Source organism: Symphodus melops (assembly GCF_947650265.1).
Source record: "Symphodus melops genome assembly, chromosome: 1".
NCBI lineage: Eukaryota > Metazoa > Chordata > Actinopteri > Labriformes > Labridae > Symphodus > Symphodus melops.
In genome coordinates, this window is record NC_136691.1 from 51,662,758 (window position 1) to 51,685,699 (window position 22,942).

The 22,942-nt window shown below is 43.3% G+C and overlaps 3 protein-coding genes across 3 annotated transcripts; all 3 read left to right on the top strand.

Moving 5' to 3' along the window:
- Positions 1-912: 912 nt before the first annotated feature.
- LOC306838134 (macrophage-expressed gene 1 protein-like) lies at positions 913-16,544 on the top strand (the record flags this gene model as incomplete). The annotated part of the gene is made up of 3 exons (XM_079366118.1): positions 913-1,353; positions 1,970-3,643; positions 16,318-16,544. The coding sequence occupies 3 exons, from the start codon at positions 913-915 to the stop codon at positions 16,504-16,506; spliced, it is 2,304 nt and encodes a 767-aa protein (XP_079222244.1). The 3' UTR covers positions 16,507-16,544.
- Positions 13,442-16,332, top strand: LOC306838144 (macrophage-expressed gene 1 protein-like). Its single transcript, XM_079366130.1, has 2 exons — positions 13,442-13,987; positions 14,356-16,332. Exons 1-2 carry the CDS (start codon positions 13,538-13,540, stop codon positions 15,988-15,990), a joined length of 2,085 nt encoding a protein of 694 aa, XP_079222256.1. The 5' UTR covers positions 13,442-13,537; the 3' UTR covers positions 15,991-16,332.
- A 1,882-nt stretch (positions 16,545-18,426) lies between the features above and the next one.
- mpeg1.1 (macrophage expressed 1, tandem duplicate 1) lies at positions 18,427-22,898 on the top strand. Its single transcript, XM_079341971.1, has 2 exons — positions 18,427-19,234; positions 20,693-22,898. Exons 1-2 carry the CDS (start codon positions 18,785-18,787, stop codon positions 22,361-22,363), a joined length of 2,121 nt encoding a protein of 706 aa, XP_079198097.1. The 5' UTR covers positions 18,427-18,784; the 3' UTR covers positions 22,364-22,898.
- The last annotated feature ends 44 nt before the right edge of the window (positions 22,899-22,942 follow it).

The window sequence follows — 22,942 nt, forward strand, 5'->3', positions numbered from 1 at the left end:
GTAGAACGGACCAATCACAAGGCCAGCGGTTTGTCTCTTCATCTTTGCTTCTCTTCATCTTTATATTTCTTATTTTATTTCTGTCTTGGATGAGAAGTATATATCCATGTCTGTGTAGAAAACCTACTTACGTCCACATGTCTTTTTTTTTAAATGTAATTTTGTATTTGTAATCTTGTCTTCTGAGATGCTGTGGATGTGTTGAGGTGGGCTGGAGGAGTGATGAACAGCTAATAGCTAACATTATTGATTAGTGTTGTGATCTGTTATGTACTGAAGCACATCACATTCACCGAAGATGAAAACAGACACATATTTGTGAGACAAGATCTCATAAGCTGACGCCTCAGAGAACGATGGACAGTGATATATAGTGTGTGTGATAAGAGGGGGGTACATGTGCAGTCGGGGTAGCCAATGTGTGTTCAGCACTGAGCTTAGATTCACAAATATTAAATTATAACCGATGATTACTTTATTTTATACTTTATTTCAGACCCATAGGTCCATATATACAAAATGAAGTTATTGGGGACAATCAAACTCCAGTCAAGTTTTTAATCATTTATTTAAATATCTGTGATATGTAATGTACATAATCTAAGCTACAAAATACAAATAGTTGTCAGTTTCATTAGTCTCACATGTGTCTGATTTCCCCAAGTCCATTTAGTTTCTGTGTTTCATACCCTCTGTGTCAGTTCATTGTCTTTTATTGTCTGTTGGTGTGGTATGTAGGCTATACATATTTGGGTAAGTACAAATGCCAACTTGCAAATGAAAGCGAAATAATCTTCCTCTGCCTTCAGTTATCAAACCTGATGTTCCAGTTTGTCATATGATAAAACTGACAAGGAGGAAGAACTTGGTCTGAACCCTTCAGTTGTTTTTACCTGCTGGGACAAAGACACCATGAAGGCAGCAGTAACCCTCCTGGCTCTCTCTCTCCTTCATGTCTGCTCTTCAGGTCGCCCGCCCAACGGGCTCAGACAATGTCGAGCCTCCGCCAACATCTCCATCACTGCACTGGAGGTGCTGCCAGGTGGAGGCTGGGACAACCTCCGTAACATGGACATGGGACGGGTGATGAACCTGAGCTACTTGGAGTGCCAGACCACTGAGGACGGGCTCTACCTCATCCCAGACGAGGTGTTCAGCATCCCCCACAAGGAGACGGGCGTGGAGACAAGCTCAGAGATAATCAGCTCCTGGCTGGAGCCGAAAAGCTCGACATCTAAATCCATTAATGCTGACATATCATTCCTCAAGATGCTGAATGGGAAATTTTCTACAGAGAACAAACAAATGAAAACCCATCAGGTCAAAAACTCTTCAACTACAGCCAGAGTGCAAGTGAGTTATACTTTCTATTGTCTGGAGAAAGAAAATGGTTGTAAACCCTCTCTTCATGTGCTATTTAATTATTTGATTAATAGAAATATTGAATACCCTTTTCTTACATCATCCTTACATACCCACTTTACTGAGATCAGAACTGAGACGGCAGGTTTACACTTCATATACAACTGCCATGTCGAAACATATGGGTGTAGGGTGTTTGAAAATTGTCATTGCCATCGTACAGTGTGTCAGGACACCTACCACGTCCGCTCTGCCCGCATTGATACCTATTGGTGCTCTGTAAACGGAACAGCTCCAGACAACTCAGGGTATCTGTTTGGAGGAATTTACAGCCCCTCTCTCCTGAACCCCCTCACCAACGCAAAAAGCTGCCCGCAAAACTTCATTCCAGTTAAATTTCTCTCTGACGGACAAATGATCTGTATGAGTAAGGACTATGAGGCTGGCACCAGATTCTCTGTACCATTCGGAGGCCTCTTTAGTTGTCAGTCAAGTAACCCATTGTCTCGTTACCAACATCAAAGAACTGAAGCTGAATTCTGTATGGCAGATGATAAAAACCAAACTAAAGAAACAGCTACATGATGATTTCATCTCTTCTTTAAAGGTTCGTAACTTGATCTACACAGTGAAGGCGAATCTGGACTTTCCTCTGGACAATCGCTTTGCTCAACAAGCCAAAGAGATCGCAGATGCCATTGAGAACAACCAAACAAGAAATGCCGACTATCTCTCAGAGAAGATGGTGTTTGATTACGGAACCCATGTTATCACGAGTGTTGATGCCGGGGCGACTTTGGTTGAGGACGACTACCTCCGCTCTTCGTATGTGTCAGACAGTTCGTCAGACAGTTCTACCATCAAAGCTCAGGCAGGGTTTAACTTCTTTGACAAACTCAAGTTTGACATCGGCATTCAAAGCACCCAACAGAGCTCAACACTTAAAACATACCAGTCCAATATTCTGAACTTTGATGTTCAAAGTCACGGTGGCGCACCTTTTTATCCTGGCATCACTCTGCAGAAGTGGCAGGAAAGTACCCGGAACAACCTGGTTGCTATTGATAGGTCTGGAATTCCCCTGCACGACGTCATAAACACAAACACCATTCCTGATCTGCCACCGTCTACAATCGTCAAAGTGGCTTTCACAGTGGGCCAGGCTATAGATCGATACTATAAGGTCAACACGAGGCCTGGATGTGTGGACATTAACTCCAAGAACTTCAACTTCCAGGCTAATATTGATGATTCATCCTGTGAAGGCCCCGCTACAAACCTCAGCTTTGGCGGCGTTTACCAAACGTGTGCTCGAATCAGCAATGATGCAGGGCCACTGTGTGACAAACTGGCTCAGAAAAACATAGAAACAGGTGATTTCTCCTGCCGTGCTCCTTACACCCCCACTTTACTGAGATCAGAAGAAAGACAGGAGGGTAACACTAATGACTGCCATGACGAAACATATAGGTGTGGGGTTTTATGGCTTTCTCTTTGCCATCGTACAGTGTGTCAGGACACCTACCACGTCCGCTCTGCCCGCATTGATACCTACTGGTGCTCTGTAAACGGAACAGCTCCAGACAACTCAGGGTATCTGTTTGGAGGAATTTACAGCCCCTCTCTCCTGAACACCCTCACCAACGCAAAAAGCTGCCCACAAAACTTCATTCCAGTTAAATTTCTCTCTGACGGACAAATGATCTGTATGAGTAAGGACTATGAGGCTAGCAACATATTCTCTGTACCATTCGGAGGCCTCTTTAGTTGTGAGTCAAGTAACCCACTGTCTGGTTTCCAACATCGTTGCCCTCCCAAGTTCAGTCAGCATCTTGTTTCTGTGAGCGATGGCTGTGAAATCCTTTACTGTGTCCAGTCAGGGCTATTCACAGGTGGACAGCTGCTTCCTATCCATCTGCCTCCTTTCAGCAAACCTCCACTTGTCGGCATGCAAGCCACAAACACAGTAATGGTGATGACTGAAGGAGATAAGAGTTGGGTCAGAGTAGGAGAGACCAATGCATGGAAAGTGGCCAACCCACAAGAAATCAAAGAAATGATGCAAAAGCTGAACCCAGAGCTGTATGAGATGTCTAGTGGAGAGAAGGCTGGGGTAGCATTTGGGGTGATTGGGATGATGGTGCTGGTTGTAGTAGTAGTAGTGGGGGTCGTCCTGGTGAGGAGAAGGAAGAATATGCACTTTTTTGTTCGTTATAATTCAGACTTGGATCAGAAGGCCATATTGAGCCAACACTGCCCTCATGAGGCTGACACGCACAGTGTCATGTAAAAAATCCTTTTTACTTACTTATGATTTGTTTGACACTTTCACAAACATATATTCATATATTTTTTTTTTGTTCAAGAATTACTGATGCAATATATCAAAATAAGAAGCATACGTTTACGTTTTGTATCTTGGTTCAACAATTGCAGATCCCTTTATATAATGTGGACTTAAGTCTTTTGATTAACTTCTAATAAAGTCATATACACAAATGTGGTAGCTCAATGTCTGTTTTTTCACATTGCATTCATTCATTAAATGTTTGTTTATATAAGAATGGAAATGTCTAAACTCACTACAGTATGTGCTATATAACCATTTAACAAATTACTGTACTGTTAGGTCAATGTGCCTCTTCCGTATATCCTTATATGGGCCTCTTCCTTTTGCTCTAAACTTGCAGCATAGACTCTCTATTGTCTTCTCCAGGTGCAACAATTCAAGGACACTTTCTTTATCAGAAACTAACACACGAACATCACCCCACCTCTGCTAAAACTTCTGCTGACACAGCACACCAACATTTTAGAGGAGGCACCTTACTACTGTATATAATCCTGTGATTTCTTACATTCCTTGTCTACTCTCTGGTTTTGGTAGCTGACGTGCGAGTCAGCGAGGTAGACCCTCAGCTGAGACAACGCCCTCGGTATCTGCATGGTATTTCTTTGCTTCATTAAACTTTCTGGTTTGTTCAATTTGAACCTGAGTCTCTTCTCTCCCTTCTCTAAGAAAACCAACACGCACAAGGTGGCTTATAACCCTGAACAGTGCTCAGTGCTCACTTAGAGTGACAGATTTAATGTGTTTTTTTATATTCTAACAAGCTTATTTCACGTAGTTACATCTTTAAACTAGACTTATCTAGTTCTATATTTTAACTAAATAATCTACCTTTGATGTATCTAAACATGTTTCTCTGTGCTCCAGTGTTCTTCAGTTGGTTGAACAAATTGCTGAGATAGTTTGCTGACCACAAAACTTATATCCGGTCGAGTACATGTAGACAAGTAGATTGCACTTCCAATTGCTTCTCTGTACATTCTCGGCTTCTATTTTTCCAGCATCTTCTGTGTACACAAGTTTTGGTTCACATGGAGTCTCCTCTGGACTTACAATTCTGCATTTCAAAGCTTTCCAGTATACTGGTCACGTGTTTATCCTGTGACATTTTAACCTGATCTTTTGTTTGGTCAAAAATCTATCCCCAAGAAATGTTTCAACTTTCCCAGGTCTGTCATTTTAAACCTTTCAGTTAACACCATCTTTACATTTTTCAATGAACCGTCATTGATAGCTGCTATGACTAGATCGTCAACCCATATTAACAAGATTACACTTCCCTGTGTACACACTTCACATAACTGATCTGACCGCACTTTCTTTTATCTACATGCCTGTAACTTAAATCCACGTGAGTTGAAAATGTGCGTACGACGTAGCTGAGACCTGGCATGGGTTTTGACCATACCCTCCGCTCACGTCCAAATTGCGGGGCTTTGAGTGGAAATGTCCATACACCCATTTTTCTTTCGTACCTACACTACTGTTCAAAAGTTTGGGGTCACCCAGACAATTTTATGTTTTCCATGAAAAGTCACTTTTTTTTGTTATCAAATGAGCTGCAAAATGAATAGAAAATATAGTCAAGACATTGACAATGTTAGAGATAATGATTATTTGAAATAATTTTCTCCCTCAAACTTTGCTTTCGTTGAAGAATGCTCCATTTGCAGCAATGACAGCACTGCCGACCTTTGGCACTCCGACTGTTTCATTTCACCCCATGCTTACAGAAGCACCTCCCACAAGTTGGATTGGCTTGTTGGGTACTTCTTGTGTAATTTACGGTCAAGCAGCTCCCACAACAGCTCAATAGGGTTGAGATCTGGTGACTGCACTGGCCACTCCATAATAGACAGAATATCAGCTGGCTGCTACTTCCCTAAATAGTTCTTACATAATTTGGAGGTGTGCTTTGGGTCATTTTCCTGTTGTGGGATGAAATTGGCTAAGATCAAGTTCTGTCCACAGGGTATGGCATGGCGTTGTAAAATAGAGTGATAGCCTTCCTCATTGAAAATCCCTTTTACCTTGTACAAATCTCCCACTTTACCAGTACCAAAGCAACCCCAGACCATCACATGACCTCCACCATGCTTAACAGATGGCGTCAGGTGCTCTTCCAGCATCTTTTCAGTTGTTCTGCGTCTCAATGTTCTTCTGTGTGATCCAAACACCTCAAATTTAGATTTGTCTGTCCATAACACTTTTTTCAGATTTTCCTCTATCCAATGTCTGTGTGCTTTTGCCCATATGAATCATTTCCTTTCATTGGCCAGTCTTTTTCTTTGCCACTCTGCCCTGAAGGCCAGCATCCCGGAGTCGCCTTTTCACTGTAAACATTGACACTGGCGTTTTGCGGGTACTATAATGAAGCTGCCAATTGAGGACCTGTGAGGTGTCTATTTCTCAAACTAGAGACTCTTATGTACTTGTTTTCTTGCTCAGTAGTGCAGTTGGGCCTCCCCCTTCTCTTACTACTCCGGTTAGAGCTTGTTTGTGCTGCTCTCTGAAGGAAGTAGTACACACAGTTGTACAAAATGTTCAGTTTCTCAGCAATTTCTTGCATGGAATAGCCTTCATTTCTAAGAACAAGAATAGACTGTCGAGTTTCACATGAAAGTACTCTTTTTTTTGGCCATTTTGAGTTTAATCGAACCCACAAATGTGATGCTCCAGATACTCAACTAGCTCAAAGGAAGGTCAGTTTTATAGCTTCTCTAACCAGCTAAACTGTTTTCAGCGGTGCTAACATAATTGCACAAGGGCTTTCTAATAATCCAATAGCCTTCTAACGCAATTAGCAAACACAATGCACCATTAGATCACCAGAGTGATGGTTACTGGAAATGGGCCTCTATACATCTATGTAGATATTTCATTAAAAACCAGACATTTGCAGCCAGAACAGTCATTTACCTCATTAACAATGTAAAGAATGGGTTTATTAGTTTAATGGGCAAACCACCACCAACATTTCTCAGTGACCCCAAACTTTTGAACGGTAGTGTATGTTTCTTAAGTAAGAGCCATTATGTTTTCTTTTTTTTGTTGTAATATTTAATGTTACAAAATGCCCAACAAAAAGTACAAATTCAGAATTAGAATTGGTTTTTATTGAGAATTACATTAATACATATTTGACTAGGTGTTTTTGTGCAAAACGATTAACACACGCAAATATAAAAACAGCAGCGCTCCTGAAACCCACAGTTTAAATATTATATCTGAAATTCGTCCTTCTGATGTAAGAAAACTATTGAGCATTAGGGCTATTCCTTCTCTTGCTTTAGTTTTTAAAAGATCATTCATTGTGTTTCCGTAGTTAATTCCTTCATGTTTAATAATCTTTTGTAAGCCAGGAGATTTTCAGGGCTCCCCCCTGAACTGCTGCTCCCCCCTGAACTGCTACCTTATCGTGGTGGGGGAGTTTGAGCACCCGAATTACCATAGGAGCTATGTTGTCGGGGGCTTTGAGCCCCCAGCAGGGTCACCCAAGGCAAACAGGTCCTAGGTGACGGGTCAGACCAAAAGCAGTTCACAATACCCCTATGACAGGAATAAGACCAAGGACCGTGACGTCGCCCGGCATGGCGGAGCCGGGGCCCCAGCCTGGAGCCAGGCCTGGGGTTGGGGCCCGCAGGAGAGCGCCTGGTGGCCGGGCTTTTGCCCGAAAGGATGACGCGTGGGGCCCGGTCGGGCTCAGCGGACTCACCACCCGCAGAGGAAGCCGTAGGGGTCGGGTGCAATGTGGATCGGGCGGCAGTCGACGGCGGGGGTCTCGGCGACCCGATCCCCGGACGCAGCTTCTGGCGTTTGGGACGTGGAACGTCACCTCACTGGGGGGGAAGGAGCCTGAGCTTGTGCAGGAGGTTGAGAGGTACCGGCTAGATATAGTCGGGCTCACCTCCACGCACTGCTTGGGCTCTGGAACCCAGCTCCTCGAGAGGGGCTGGACTCTCTACTTCTCTGGAGTTGCCCGCGGTGAGAGGCGGCGGGCTGGTGTGGGCTTGCTCATAGCCCCACAGCTCAGCCGCCAGGTGTTGGAGTTCACCCCAGTGAACAAGAGGGTCGTGTCCCTGCGCCTTCGGGTAGGGGACAGGTCTCTCACTGTCGTCTCGGACTATGGCCCGAACGGCAGTGTGGAGTACCCGGCCTTCTTGGAGTCCCTGGGAGGGGTGCTGGACAGTGCTCCGACTGGGGACTCCATTGTTCTACTGGGGGACTTCAATGCTCTCGTGGGAAACTACAGTGAGATCTGGAGTGGGGTGATTGGGATGAACGGCCTCCCTGATCTGAACCAGAGTGGTGTTCTGTTTTTGGACTTCTGTGCTAGTCACAGTTTGTCCATAACAAACACCATGTTCGAGCACAGGGATGTCCATAAGTGCACGTGGCACCAGGACTCCCTAGGCCGGAGGTCGATGATAGACTTTGTGGTCGTGTCATCTGACCTTCGGCCGTGTGTCTCGGACACTCGGGTGAAGAGAGGGGCTGAGCTGTCAACTGATCACCACCTGGTGGTGAGTTGGATGCGCTGGCAGGGGAGGAAGCCGGTCAGACTCGGCAGGCCCAAACGTGTAGTGAGGGTCTGCTGGGAACGTCTGGTTGAACCCTCTGTTAGCGAGGTCTTCAACTCCCACCTCCGGACGAGCTTTTCACAGATCCCGGGGGAGGCTGGGGGCATTGAGTCCGAGTGGACCATGTTCTCCACCTCCATTGTCAAAGCAGCTGCTCTGAGCTGTGGTCGCAGGGTCTCTGGTGCCTGTCGTGGCGGCAATCCCCGAACCCGGTGGTGGACACCGGAAGTAGGGGAGGCCGTCAAGCTGAAGAAGAAGTCCTATCGGGCGTTGCTAGCGCATAGGACTCCTGAGGCAGCTGACGTTCTGCAGCCCGGGCAGTCGTGGAGGCAAAAACTCGGGCCTGGGAGAAGTTCGGGGAGGCCATGGAGGAGGACTTTCGGTCGGCCTCGAGGAAATTCTGGCAAACAGTCCGTCGCCTCAGGAGGGGGAAGCAGTGCTTCACCAACACTGTTTACAGTGGAGGTGGGGAGCTGCTGACCTCAACTGGGGATGTAGTCGGACGGTGGAAGGAATACTTCGAGGATCTCCTCAATCCCACCGTCACGTCTTCCACCGAGGGAGCAGAGGCTGAGTTCTCAGAGGTAGACTCGTCCATCACCCAAGCCGAAGTCACCGAGGTAGATGGCAAGCTCCTTGGTGGCAAGGCTCCGGGGGTGGATGAGATTCACCCTGAGTATCTTAACTCATTCCCCGCCATTGACGGAAATTTCCGTCATTTGGAACCCAACCGTTCTCCGCCATTGACGGAAATTTCCGTCAATTGGTGTTTTCAGTGTAATATGATAGGGGGCGCTCTGACGGATGTTGTGAAAAAGTTACAGGACTGTGGGGTCAAAAACCAACAAACAAGACCACCCGCGGGAAAGTAGAGAAAAAAAAACAAACATCTTCTTCGTCCTTATTTTCCAGCGGGCGGAGTTCGATCAGTCTGTATGTGAGTTTGACGCGCGTCAAAAAGTAAACATTAGCTGTATAGATATGATAGATAAAAGCTCTTGAACAGTACAAACATGCCGGCGTCAGCAAGGAGATATTCGGCTGCGGAAGGATAGAGTTAATTATCGATACAGACTCTGATAATTAATTTTTTGACCTCCGTGAAACTGATCTGGATGAAGGCAGCAGCGGCGACAGCGAATGGAGGGATTCAGGACCTACATTCAGACCTTCAGGACATGTAAGAGGTAAGATATGATCACGTTATTTTTTGATTCACCGTGATAGCATATGCATCTGATAATTCATGAAATAACGTGACGTCGAAATAACATATCCCTCAGTATTGTACATAAACGATGTACCAAACGATTTTTTGACGGACTTTTTATTGTAATTTCCAGACACAGAGTCCAGGTCTCCAAGATCCAGGTCTCCAAGGTCCAGACATACACGTAGGTGCAAGAGTTGAGTCATGATAACATGTTTTATTTAGTTTGATAGTATGTTACTTGGATTGTATGATTATTAGATACTACAAGTCAAGAGCGTCTGCTAATTTGTGAGAGAAGATAACAAAGAAATAATTTAGCTTTCATTTTGTACACAAACTATTTACCAAATGAATATTTGTATGACATTTTACTGTCATTTTACACACAGAGTCCAGGGATTCAAGGCCCAGGTGTCCTTTATACAGAACTACCCAAGGTGAAAGAGGTAAGATATGATATGAAGAGGCCGAAAAATAACGTTCCTCTCTTTGTGCACATCACACTGTTGAATAAAAAAATTGTCATTCTAATTATTTACAGGTCGAACACAGCAAAGAGGCAGAGGTCGGACCTGTGGATCTCATGGGCGTGGTGGAGGTCAAGTACCTGGTGACCAAGCAAGAGGGTCTTTAAACCAGCCAGGTGCAGGTCCTGGTCCAGGTAATCTGATGTGGAAAGAAATGAACTGGCTGCCAAAAGACTTTCTTTTCACTGAGAATCCTGGACCTCTAAATGATGCTGCTGCTCTTGATCATATCATTCGTAAGCCTGACCTTGAAATGTACTGGTCTACAGATGACATTTTGGCCACCCCCTACTTCAACAAGGTCATGTCCCGTAACCTGTTTGAAATCATATGGAGATTTCTACACTCCAATGATTATGAATCAAGGCCAGCAAATAGCACTGACAGGTTGTACAAAGTCCGCCCTGTCTTATACTACCTTATATCTAAATTCAGTCAAATGTATCAACCTAACACCAACATTTGCATTGATGAGGGTATGCTTCTGTGGTGTGGACGGCTAGCGTTCAGGGTGTACAATCCCCAAAAACTTGTCAAATATGGGTTCAAATCCTACATCCTTTGCGATTCTGACACAGGGTACTGTTACAATATGAAACCCTATTGCAGAGAAGGCACTTCCCTGGGAGACACAATGTCTCCCAGGGAATTGACTTGAATTGAATTGTCTCTCTTCTTGATCAGGTTTTTGTTCAACTAATGTTCTATTATTGAAAATAATAATGATATTTAAGTGTTTGTAAAAACAAAGTATTTCTGAGTGTATAAGAGAAGAAAAATGTATAATTTAGTTTGTAAATGTTGTAGTGCTACACTATTCAAAGAAAATGTATAATTTTATGTAATCATTTTTATTTATTTTAAAATATAACTGTAGTTGGTGTATTTTTTCTTGAAAATAAGTGTGTTTTACAAAAGTGCTGTTTTCTCAGCTTTTTGTCCGGAATGTTGTTTTTTTGTGAAAATGGCTGATATTCAAGTGCTGATAAAAAAAGATTGAATGAAGTTTGAATAAAATAGTTTTTTGTATATGAAAGCAGAGGCTCTGATCTTTCTTTTGATGTATTCAATATAGATAGATAGATAGATAGATAGATAGATAGATAGATACTTTATTGATCCCGAGGGAAATTCATATTTACATATTCAAAGAACAAAATATTCTGTGAGTCTTGAAAGATTGGTGAAAATGGTGAAAAAGGCTGGCGCTGGCTGGCAACAATTCTAGAATTCTCTGGCGGGGAAAGAGTTAAGTCTCTCGATGTGCAGGGGCTGTCATGGTTGACACTTCTCTGTAACATCGCGTGGAGGTCGGGGACAGTGCCTCGGGACTGGCAGACCGGGGTGGTGGTCCCTCTTTTCAAGAAGGGGGACCGGAGGGTGTGTTCCAACTACCGGGGAATCACACTCCTCAGCCTCCCTGGGAAAGTCTATTCCAGGGTTCTGGAGAGGAGGATCTGGCTGATTGTCGAACCTCGGATTCAAGAGGAACAATGCGGTTTTCGTTCTGGCCGTGGAACACTGGACCAGCTCTACACTATCCAGCGGGTGCTCGAGGGTTCGTGGGCGTTTGCCCAACCAGTCCACATGTGCTTTGTGGATCTGGAGAAGGCATTCGACCGTGTCCCTCGCGGCGCCCTGTGGGGGGTGCTCCGGGAGTATGGGGTTCGGGGCTCTTTGCTAAGGGCGGTCCGGTCCTTGTACGACCGGAGCAGGAGTATGGTTCGCATTGCCGGCAGTAAGTCGGACCTGTTCCCGGTGCGCGTTGGCCTCCGGCAGGGCTGCCCTTTGTCACCGGTTCTGTTCATTACTTTTATGGACAGAATTTCTAGGCGCAGCCAGGGGCCGGAGGGGGTCCGGTTCGGGGACCACAGGATCTCGTCTCTGCTTTTTGCAGATGATGTGGTCTTGTTGGCTCCATTGAACCCGGACCTCCAGCGCGCACTGGGGCGGTTCGCTACCGAGTGTGAGGTGGCTGGGATGAGGATCAGCACCTCTAAATCTGAGGCCATGGTTCTCGACCGGAAAAAGGTGGTTTGCCCTCTTCGGGTCGGTGGGGAGTCCTTGCCCCAGGTGGAGGAAGTATCTCGGGGTCTTGTTCACGAGTGGGGGGAAGATGGAGCGTGAGATCGACAGACGGATCGGTGCGGCGTCTGCAGTCATGCGGTCGCTGTATCGGTCCGTCGTGGTGAAGAAGGAGCTAAGCCGAAAGGCGAAGCTCTCGATTTACCGGTCGATCTTCGTTCCTACCCTCACCTATGGTCATGAGCTTTGGGTCATGACCGAAAGAACGAGATCTCGGATACAAGCAGCCGAAATGGGCTTCCTCCGCACCCTTAGAGATAGGGTGAGGAGCTCGGTCACCACGGAGGAGCTCGGAGTAGAGCTGTTACTCCTACACATCGAGAGGAGTCAGTTGAGGTGGTTCGGCCATCTGGTCCGGATGTCCCCTGGACGCCTCCCTAGGGAGGTGTTCCGGGCATGTCCCTCCGGGATGAGGCCTCGGGGTAGACCCAGGACACGCTGGAGAGACTATGTCTCTCGGCTGGCTTGGGAACGCCTTGGGGTCCCACCGGAAGACCTGGAGCAGGTGTCTGGTATGAGGGAAGTCTGGGTGTCTCTGCTTAGACTGCTGCCCCCGCGACCCGGCCCCGGATAAGCGGCAGGATGGATGGATGGATGGAGATTTTCAAGGTTCAGCTGGAGTGTTGTGCGTCATGTTGGGTGGTGAGCCAGTTGGAATTTCTAAGGACATTCCCAGTGATGTGCACTCACGTGACAGTACATGCAAACACAGAGACTTCTGCTTCTTCAGCAGACAAGCATCTCGTGCTCCTGTTAAAGGAGAACAGAAAGCATATCTGCTTTAAGTTTCTTTTTTTATAAGAGGAAGACATTAACCCTTTATAGGGAAAGTGACTCTTTTTTGGTAATTTCCACAAACATTACATATGGCCAGCCTTCTACACCTCAGTAAGGCCGAGAAGCATGTGATCCTCACTCAGCCAATCAGAAGAGATTTCATTTTCCCAGATAATGCTGCTGTGTGTTTCAGCTCTGTGTTTTTTTTTCTTTGTGTCTCTCTCAGCCACTTTGTTTTTGGTTTTACATGACTTGTTGGGTTTATAGATTTTCTTGCCAAATAATAACTGGGGGGTTGTTCCTTGACTGATAACATGTGTGTTCATGCTAAGGCATGCTTCTCTTGAATTTTGAAGAACTTGAATTTGTTCATTTGTGAAAAAGATCTTGATTTAATAAAAGTATTCAGGTTGAAAGCTTAGACAAGAAATCAATAAAGATATTTTTCTATTTGCAGGAAATCTACAGTCTACATATTCTGGGGTAAGTACAAATGATAACTTGCATATGAAAGCAAAACCACTTCCTCTGCCTTCAGTTATCAAACCTTATGTTCTAGTTTGTCATATGATAAAACTGACAAGAGGAGGAGGAACTTGGTCTGAACCCTTCAGTTGTGTTAACCTGCTGGGACAAAGACATCATGAAGGCAGCAGTAACCCTCCTGGCTCTCTCTGTCCTTCATGTCTGCTCTTCAGGTCCAGTCAGACGCTCGACCAACTGGCTCAGACAATGTCGAGCCTCCGCCAACATCTCCATCACTGCACTGGAGGTGCTGCCAGGTGGAGGCTGGGACAACCTCCGTAACATGGACATGGGACGGGTGATGAACCTGAGCTACTTGGAGTGCCAGACCACTGAGGACGGGCTCTACCTCATCCCAGACGAGGTGTTCGTCATCCCCCACAAGGAGACGGGCGTGGAGACAAACTCAGAGATAATCAGCTCCTGGCTGGAGCAGAAAAGCTCGACATCTAACACCATTAATGCTGACATATCATTCCTCAAGATGCTGAATGGGAAATTTTCTACAGAGAACAAACGAATGAAAACCCATCAGGTCAAAGACTCTTCAACTACAGTCAGAGTGCAAGTGAGTTATACTTTCTGTTGTGTGGATAAAGGAAATTGTTGTTGCAGTGATTTTGGATTAACAGCTTCAATCTGTATACAAACGCTATCTTTATGTGCTATTTAATTATTTGATTGATAGAGATATTGAATTCTCTTGTACATATTATCTTTTTACTGGACTTTAAACTGGAGCCATGGTACATTTCCAAAATGCTCTAAATGTCCGGTGTTCATCTTTATGTTTTTTTTTAAATTGATTTTTATAGATGTCACCTTTTATAAACAATACAGACATTTAAGAACATTAATTCGCTCAATTCTGTACAGTAGATGATAAAAACCAAACTAAAGAAACCACTACATAATGATTTCATCTCTTTTTTAAAGGTTCGCAACTTGATCTACACAGTGAAGGCGTTTCCGGACTTTACTCTGGACACTCGCTTTGCTCAACAAGCCAAAGAGATCGCCAATGCCATTGATAACAACCAAACAAGAAATGCCGACTATCTCTCAGAGAAGATGGTGTTAGATTACGGAACCCATGTTATCACGAGTGTTGATGCCGGGGCGACTTTGGTTGAGGACGACTACCTCCGCTCTTCGTATGTGTCAGACAGTTCGTCAGACAGTTCTACCATCAAAGCTCAGGCAGGGTTTAACTTCTTTGACAAACTCAAGTTTGACATCAGCAGTCAAAGCACCCAACAGAGCTCAACACTTAAAACATACCAGTCCAATATTCAGTACTCTCTTGTTCAAAGTCACGGTGGCGCACCTTTTTATCCTGGCATCACTCTGCAGAAGTGGCAGGAAAGTACCCGGAACAACCTGGTTGCTATTGATAGGTCTGGAATTCCCCTGCACTACTTCATAAACACGAACACCATTCCTGATCTGCCACCGTCTACAATCGTCAAAGTGGCTTTCACAGTGAGTCAGGCTATAGATCGATACTATAAGGTCAACACGAGGCCTGGATGTGTGGACATTAACTCCAAGAACTTCAACTTCCAGGCTAATATTGATGATTCATCCTGCGAAGGCCCCGCTACAAACCTCAGCTTTGGCGGCATCTACCAAACGTGTAATCCACTTAGCTTTGACGCAGGCCCACTGTGTGACAAACTGGCTCAGAAAAACATAGAAACAGGTGATTTCTCCTGCCGTCCTCCTTACACCCCCACTTTACTGAGATCAGAAGTGAGACAGGAGGGTTATGCCTGCCATGATCATACATTAAGGTGTATGCTGTTTCACCACTACTACATCCGCTCTGCCCGCATTGATACCTACTGGTGCTCTGTAAACGGAAGAGCTCCAGACAACTCAGGATATCTGTTTGGAGGAATTTACAGCCCCTCTCTCCTGAACCCCCTCACCAACGCAAAAAGCTGCCCGCAAAACTTCATTCCAGTTAAATTTCTCTCTGACGGACAAATGATCTGTATGAGTAAGGACTATGAGGCTGGCACCAGATTCTCTGTACCATTCGGAGGCCTCTTTAGTTGTGAGTCAAGTAACCCATTGTCTGGTTTCCAACATCGTTGCCCTCCCAAGTTCAGTCAGCATCTTGCTTCAGTGAGCGATGGCTGTGAAATCCTTTACTGTGTCCAGTCAGGGCTGTTCACAGGTGGACAGCTGCTTCCTATCCATCTGCCTCCTTTTAGAAAACCTCCACTTGTCGGCATGCAAGCCACAAACACAGTAATGGTGATAACTGAAGGAGATAAGAGTTGGGTCAGAGTAGGAGAGACCAATGCATGGAAAGTGGCCAACCCACAAGAAATCAAAGAAATGATGCAAAATTTGAACCCAGAGCTGTATGAGATGTCTAGTGGAGAGAAGGCTGGGGTAGCATTTGGGGTGATTGGGATGATGGTACTGGTGGTAGTGGGGGTCGTCCTGGTGAAGAGAAGGAAGAGGCTGTCTGGGTTTAGTAGAGCTAGAGAATATGTGAGTATACATGGAGAGGCTAACCGGGAGGAGGAAGCGAGGCTGATACAGCAGGATGAGGCTTAAAAGAAAAGCAGTTTAGAGGCTTTGAAAACAACTTTTGAGTATAGGACATAGATCTTACATGAGTGGAGGATGTTCATATTTGGTGTCTGAGGTCTCCTCCACTGAAATACAGTATTTTTTTTTAATGTTTGGGAAACCAGCCAGTTATTAACATGTTCTCACTTAGGGAAAGACATTATTTTCTGATTGCCTAATATGCACTTTTTTGTTCTTTATAATTCAGATGTTTCTTAATTATTCCTGTAACAGAAATCATATGATGTCTCCCAAGAAACAGCAGAAGACCATAGTGACCCAACACTGCCCTCATGAGGCTGACACGCACAGTTTCATATAAAAAATCATGTTTACTCACTTAGGCTTTGCTCGACACTTTCAAATATATATACTGTATGTATTCATATAATTATTGTTGTTCAAGAATTTGTGTTGCAACATATGGAAATAAGAAGCATACGTTTATGTTTTGTATCTTGGTTCTGCAATTGCAGATCCCTTTATATAATGTGGACTTAACTCTTTTGATTAATTTCTAATAAAGTCATATACACAAATGTGGGAGATCGATGTCTGTTTTTTCACAATGCATTTATTCATTAAATGTTTGTTTATGTTAAATGTGAATGTCTAAACTCACAACAGTATGTGCTCAGTGCTCACTTAGAGTGACAGATTTAATGTGTTTTTTTATATTCTAACAAGCTTATTTCACGTAGTTACATCTTTAAACTAGACTTATCTAGTTCTATATTTTAACTAAATAATCTACCTTTGATGTATCTAAACATGTTTCTCTGTGCTCCAGTGTTCTTCAGTTGGTTCAACAAATTGCTGAGATAGTTTGCTGACCACAAAACTTATATCCGGTCGAGTACATGTGGACAAGTAGATTAAACTTCCAATTGCCTCTCTGTACTTTCTCGGCTCTTTTAATTTTTCAGCATCTTCTGTGTACTCAAGTTTTGGTTCACATGGAGTCCCTCTGGACTTACAATCCTGCATTTCAAAACTTTCCAGTATTTCTGTCACATATTTCTTCTATGATTTATACACTGAGTCTCTTCTCTCCCTTCTCTAAGAAAACCAACACGCACAAGGTGACTTAAAAAACCCTAAAGACATTTTAACCTGATATTTTGTTTGGTCAAAAATCTATCCCCGAGAAATGTTTCAACTTTCTCAGGTCTGTCATTTTAAACCTTTCAGTACAAGATTACACTTCCCTGTGTACACACTTCACATAACTGATCTGGTCTGACTGCACTTCCTTTTATCTCCATGTCTGTACTGTAAGTCCACGTGAGTTGAAAACGTGCATACGTGAAAATTGCTGGGCCATTATGTTTATATTATGGTTTTTTTTCCCTTCGGTGAATGCATTGTACTTCCATAGTTATAGACTTAGACTTCCATTATTGTCATTGAAATTTGAACTTCACAGTACTGATAAGAACGAAATTTCACTGCATTATCTAGTGATTAATGTTACAAAATACCCAACAAAAAGTACAAATTCATAATTAGAATTGGTGTTTATTGAAAATGACATTAATACATATTTGACTTGGTGTTTTTGTGCAAAACGATGAACACACACAAATATAAAAACAGCAGCGCTCCTGAAACCCACAGTTTAAATATTATATCTGAAATTCGTCCTTCTGATGTAAGAAAACTATTGAGCATTAGGGCTATTCCTTCTCTTGCTTTAGTTTTTAAAAGATCATTCATTGTGTTTCCGTAGTTAATTCCTTCATGTTTAATAATCTTTTGTAACCCAGGAGATTTTCAAGTTTCAGCTGGAGTATTGTGCGTCATGTTGGGTGGTGAGCAGGTTGGACTTTCTGAGTACATTCCCAGTGATGTACAGTCATGTGACAGTACATGCAAACACAGAGACTTCTGCTTCTTCAGCAGATAACCATCTCGTGCTCCTGTTAAAGGAGAACAGAAAGCAAATCTGTTTTCTGTTCCCCTTTTACAGGAGGAAGACAGTAAAAAAATAAACCTCTGTAACAATAGTAGAAGGCGTTATCTGAGCAGTGCATATTTTAAACTGATAAGACACATACTGATGTGAATTATCAACCAGAGCAGACAACTTGAAGCTCTGTAGGTTTCTGTTACATTTAAATTTCATTTTCCCAGATAATGCTGCTGTTTGTTTCAGCTGTCTTTGTTTTCTTTGTCTCTCTCAGCCACTTTGTTTTTGGTTTTACATGACTTTTTAGGTTTTTAGATTTTCTTGCCAAATCATAACTAGGGGGTTGTTCCTTGACTGATAACATGTGTGTTCATGTTAAGGCATGCTTCTCTTGTTTTTTCCACATAACAATCACGTTAGAGTGCATGAATTTGAAAACACTGCTTGTTTATCACCTGAGCAAGAACTGAGGGAAAAATCACATTTAATTTCAATCTATACAAAAGGTTAATGGCTTTTACCAATTCATCCCCTTAAAGTGACAATAATATGAACTTTAAATAAGGAGTTGAATTTGTTAATTTGTGTAAAAGATCTTGATTTCAATTCAAAGATCATGATTTAATAAAAGTATTCAGGTTAAAGGCTTGGATAAGATCAATACACTTATTTATCTATTAGCAGGAAGTCTACAGTCTACATATTTTGGGGTAAGTACAAATGCAAACTTGCAAATGAAAGCAAAACCACTTCCTCTGCCTTCAGTTATCAAACCTGATGTTCCAGTTTGTCATATGATAAAACTGACAAGAGGAGGAGGAACTTGGTCTGAACCCTTCAGTTGTGTTAACCTGGTGGGACAAAGACATCATGAAGGCAGCAGTAACCCTCCTGGCTCTCTCTCTCCTTCATGTCTGCTCTTCAGGTCCAGTCAGACGCTCGACCAACTGGCTCAGACAATGTCGAGCCTCCGCCAACATCTCCATCACTGCACTGGAGGTGCTGCCAGGTGGAGGCTGGGACAACCTCCGTAACATGGACATGGGACGGGTGATGAACCTGAGCTACTTGGAGTGCCAGACCACTGAGGACGGGCTCTACCTCATCCCAGACGAGGTGTTCGTCATCCCCCACAAGGAGACGGGCGTGGAGACAAACTCAGAGATAATCAGCTCCTGGCTGGAGCAGAAAAGCTCGACATCTAACACCATTAATGCTGACATATCATTCCTCAAGATGCTGAATGGGAAATTTTCTACAGAGAACAAACGAATGAAAACCCATCAGGTCAAAGACTCTTCAACTACAGCCAGAGTGCAAGTGAGTTATACATTCTATTGTGTGGATAAAGGACATGGTTGCTGCGTTGATTCTGGATTAACAGCGTCAGTATACAAGTCCTCTCTTTATGTGCTATTTAATTATTTGATTGATAGAGATGTTGAATTCCATTGTACTTCTTTTTACTGGACTTTAAACAGGAGCCATGGTACATTTACGAAATGCTCTAAATATTTTTTTTTAAAAGACATTTAAGAACATTAATAAGCTCAATAGACTGGTATAGTAATGACATATTTTTGTAGGCCAACCCGAAAAAATGGCGCCGGTGGTTCCTACGAAAATTCGCCTATGGGATTTTTGCATTGGATTTTGGATCATTGCAGAAAATAAGCTGTGTCAAACACGTTCCTGATGTGTTGCTGTTTTGTTCAGCGGGATAATCTTTACAGATGAACATCATTTATATGAAGTTTGAAGAGTTAATGCAGCTGAGATAAGTAAAAAGCTAACGTTATGCACTCGCAAACTACACCGCGGTCGGTTTGTAATGACGTCACGTTATGCTTCATCGATCTAATCAGCGGATTTGACAAGATAGCTAAACGTTAGCTTAATAAGTTGTTTATTAACATAATATTTACAAGAGCACTGAAAAACATGACTAGAGGCTGTAAGGAGGATTAGGGAGAGAGTTCCAGGCGTGATGACGTTTAATGTCTGCGACAACCACTGTAGTTTCAGTTAGCTACTCGTTAGCAACCGCCGTTTAAAGTTCACGTAAAAACTTTAAAATTCACAAGTGGGGTCTTAGCGCACGTAGTTTATCTCGTCTTACAAAACATCAACATCTCTTCAGCTTGTGTTAACCACAGATCTTATTTCAGGCGTCTAACCACAAACCCATTCAAAATCCCCATTGACTTTTAGAGGCTAGAACCACAGCGCTAAAATGCTAACTCACTTCCTGGTTTTAGGACTCAGAACTACACCCGTCTATTCACTATGGTAGATGATAAAAAACTAACTAAACAGCTACATATTGATTTTTTCTTTCTTTTTCCTCTCTTTTGTCTTTTTCATCTGTCTTGTTTTTTTTTCTTCTTCTCTAAATAACAGTGTTCACATGTAAATATTTACAAATAGTTGTTTAAGGGTATGTGGGTGTATGCATATTATACATGTTTCTGGTATATAGGAATATGGTACAACCACATTGTAGATTGTATATTTAATATAAAAACATATATTTGTTAAAAATTTAAATTAAAAAACAATGTTTGAATTAATAGAGAAGGGGTGGGATTAATTAAATTCATACTTCTTGCCACTCCTTTTCGGACGTGTACATCACATTTATACATACAGTATCAGAGAGCTTGTTTGTCTGATAGCACTCATTGTTTGTCCATTTTAAATTTTACTTTGTTTTCTATTTTCTTTTATTTTTACATGTTTGAAATAAACTAAACTGAAATTTTCATCTCTTTTTTAAAGATTCGCAACTTGATCTACACAGTGAAGGCGTTTCCGGACTTTACTCTGGACACTCGCTTTGCTCAACAAGCCAAAGAGATCGCCGATGCCATTGAGAACAACCAAACAAGAAATGCCGACTATCTCTCAGAGAAGATGGTGTTTGATTATGGAACCCATGTTATCACGAGTGTTGATGCCGGGGCGACTTTGGTTGAGGACGACTACCTCCGCTCTTCGTATGTGTCAGACAGTTCGTCAGACAGTTCTACCATCAAAGCTCAGGCAGGGTTTAACTTCTTTGACAAACTCAAGTTTGACATCAGCAGTCAAAGCACCCAACAGAGCTCAACACTTAAAACATACCAGTCCAATATTCAGTACTCTCTAGTTCAAAGTCACGGTGGCGCACCATTTTATCCTGGCATCACTCTGCAGAAGTGGCAGGAAAGTACCCGGAACAACCTGGTTGCTATTGATAGGTCTGGAATTCCCCTGCACTACTTCATAAACACAAACACCATTCCTGATCTGCCACCGTCTACAATCAACAAAGTGGCTTTCACAGTAAGTCAGGCTATAGATCGATACTATAAGGTCAACACGAGGCCTGGATGTGTGGACATTAACTCCAAGAACTTCAACTTCCAGGCTAATATTGATGATTCATCCTGCGAAGGCCCCGCTACAAACCTCAGCTTTGGCGGCATCTACCAAACGTGTGCTCGAATCAGCAATGATGCAGGGCCACTGTGTGACAAACTGGCTCAGAAAAACATAGAAACAGGTGATTTCTCCTGCCGTCCTCCTTACACCCCCACTTTACTGAGATCCGAAGTGAGACAGGAGGGTTACACTTCATACGACTGCCATGACGAAAGACATAGCTGTTGGGGGGTTTTTCATTGCCATCGTACAGTGTGTCAGGACACCTACCACGTCCGCTCTGCCCACATTGATACCTACTGGTGCTCTGTAAACGGAGCAGCTCCAGACAACTCAGGGTATCTGTTTGGAGGAATTTACAGCCCCTCTCTCCTGAACCCCCTCACCAACGCAAAAAGCTGCCCGCAAAACTTCATTCCAGTTAAATTTCTCTCTGACGGACAAATGATCTGTATGAGTAAGGACTATGAGGCTGGCACCAGATTCTCTGTACCATTCGGAGGCCTCTTTAGTTGTCAGTCAAGTAACCCATTGTCTCGTTACCAACATCGTTGCCCTCCCAAGTTCAGTCAGCATCTTGCTTCAGTGAGCGATGGCTGTGAAATCCTTTACTGTGTCCAGTCAGGGCTGTTCACAGGTGGACAGCTGCTTCCTATCCATCTGCCTCCTTTCAGCAAACCTCCACTTGTCGGCATGCAAGCCACAAACACAGTAATGGTGATGACTGAAGGAGATAAGAGTTGGGTCAGAGTAGGAGAGACCAAGGCATGGAAAGTGGCCAACCCACAAGAAATCAAAGAAATGATGCAAAAGCTGAACCCAGAGCTGTATGAGATGTCTAGTGGAGAGAAGGCTGGGGTAGCATTTGGGGTGATTGGGATGATGGTGCTGGTGGTAGTGGGGGTCGTCCTGATGAAGAGAAGGAAGAGGCTGTCTGGGTTTAGTAGAGCTAGAGAATATGTGAGTATACATGGAGAGGCTAACCGGGAGGAGGAAGCGAGGCTGATACAGCAGGATGAGGCTTAAAAGAAAAGCAGTTTAGAGGCTTTGAAAACAACTTTTGAGTATAGGACATGGATCTTACATGAGTGGAGGATGTTCATATTCGGTATCTGAGGTCTCCTCCACTGAAAAAAAAATCTTTTTTTGTTTTAAATGTTTGGGAAACCAGCCAGTTATTAACATGTTCTCACTTCGGGAAAGACATTATTTTCTGATTGCCTAATATGCACTTTTTTGTTCTTTATAATTCAGATGTTTCTTAAGTATTCCTGTAACAGAAATCATATGATGTCTCTTAACACACAGCAGAGGACCATAGTGACCCAACACTGCCCTCATGAGGCTGACAGCATAGTGTCATGTAATAAATCACGTTTACTGACACTTTCAAATATATATACTGTATATATTCTTTTTTTTTGTTTGTTCTAGGATTACTGTTGCAATATATGAAAATAAGAAGTATATTTAAGTTTTGTGTTGCTAAATTTTCAGATCATTTTAAATGTATGTGGACTTAACTCTTCTGATTAACTCCTAATAAATTCATTTACACTAATGTGGTCTGTTTTTTCACATTGCTTTCATTCTTTAAATGTTTTA

Excerpts from the sequence above, each read along its gene's own strand:
- LOC306838144 (XM_079366130.1), top strand. The coding sequence starts at position 13,538 with ATGAAGGCAGCAGTAACCCTCCTGGCTCTCTCTGTCCTTCATGTCTGC. Across the intron at positions 13,988-14,355 it reads CAACTACAGTCAGAGTGCAA|GTTCGCAACTTGATCTACAC; the intron begins GTGAGTTATACT and ends TCTTTTTTAAAG.
- mpeg1.1 (XM_079341971.1), top strand. The coding sequence starts at position 18,785 with ATGAAGGCAGCAGTAACCCTCCTGGCTCTCTCTCTCCTTCATGTCTGC. Across the intron at positions 19,235-20,692 it reads CAACTACAGCCAGAGTGCAA|ATTCGCAACTTGATCTACAC; the intron begins GTGAGTTATACA and ends TCTTTTTTAAAG.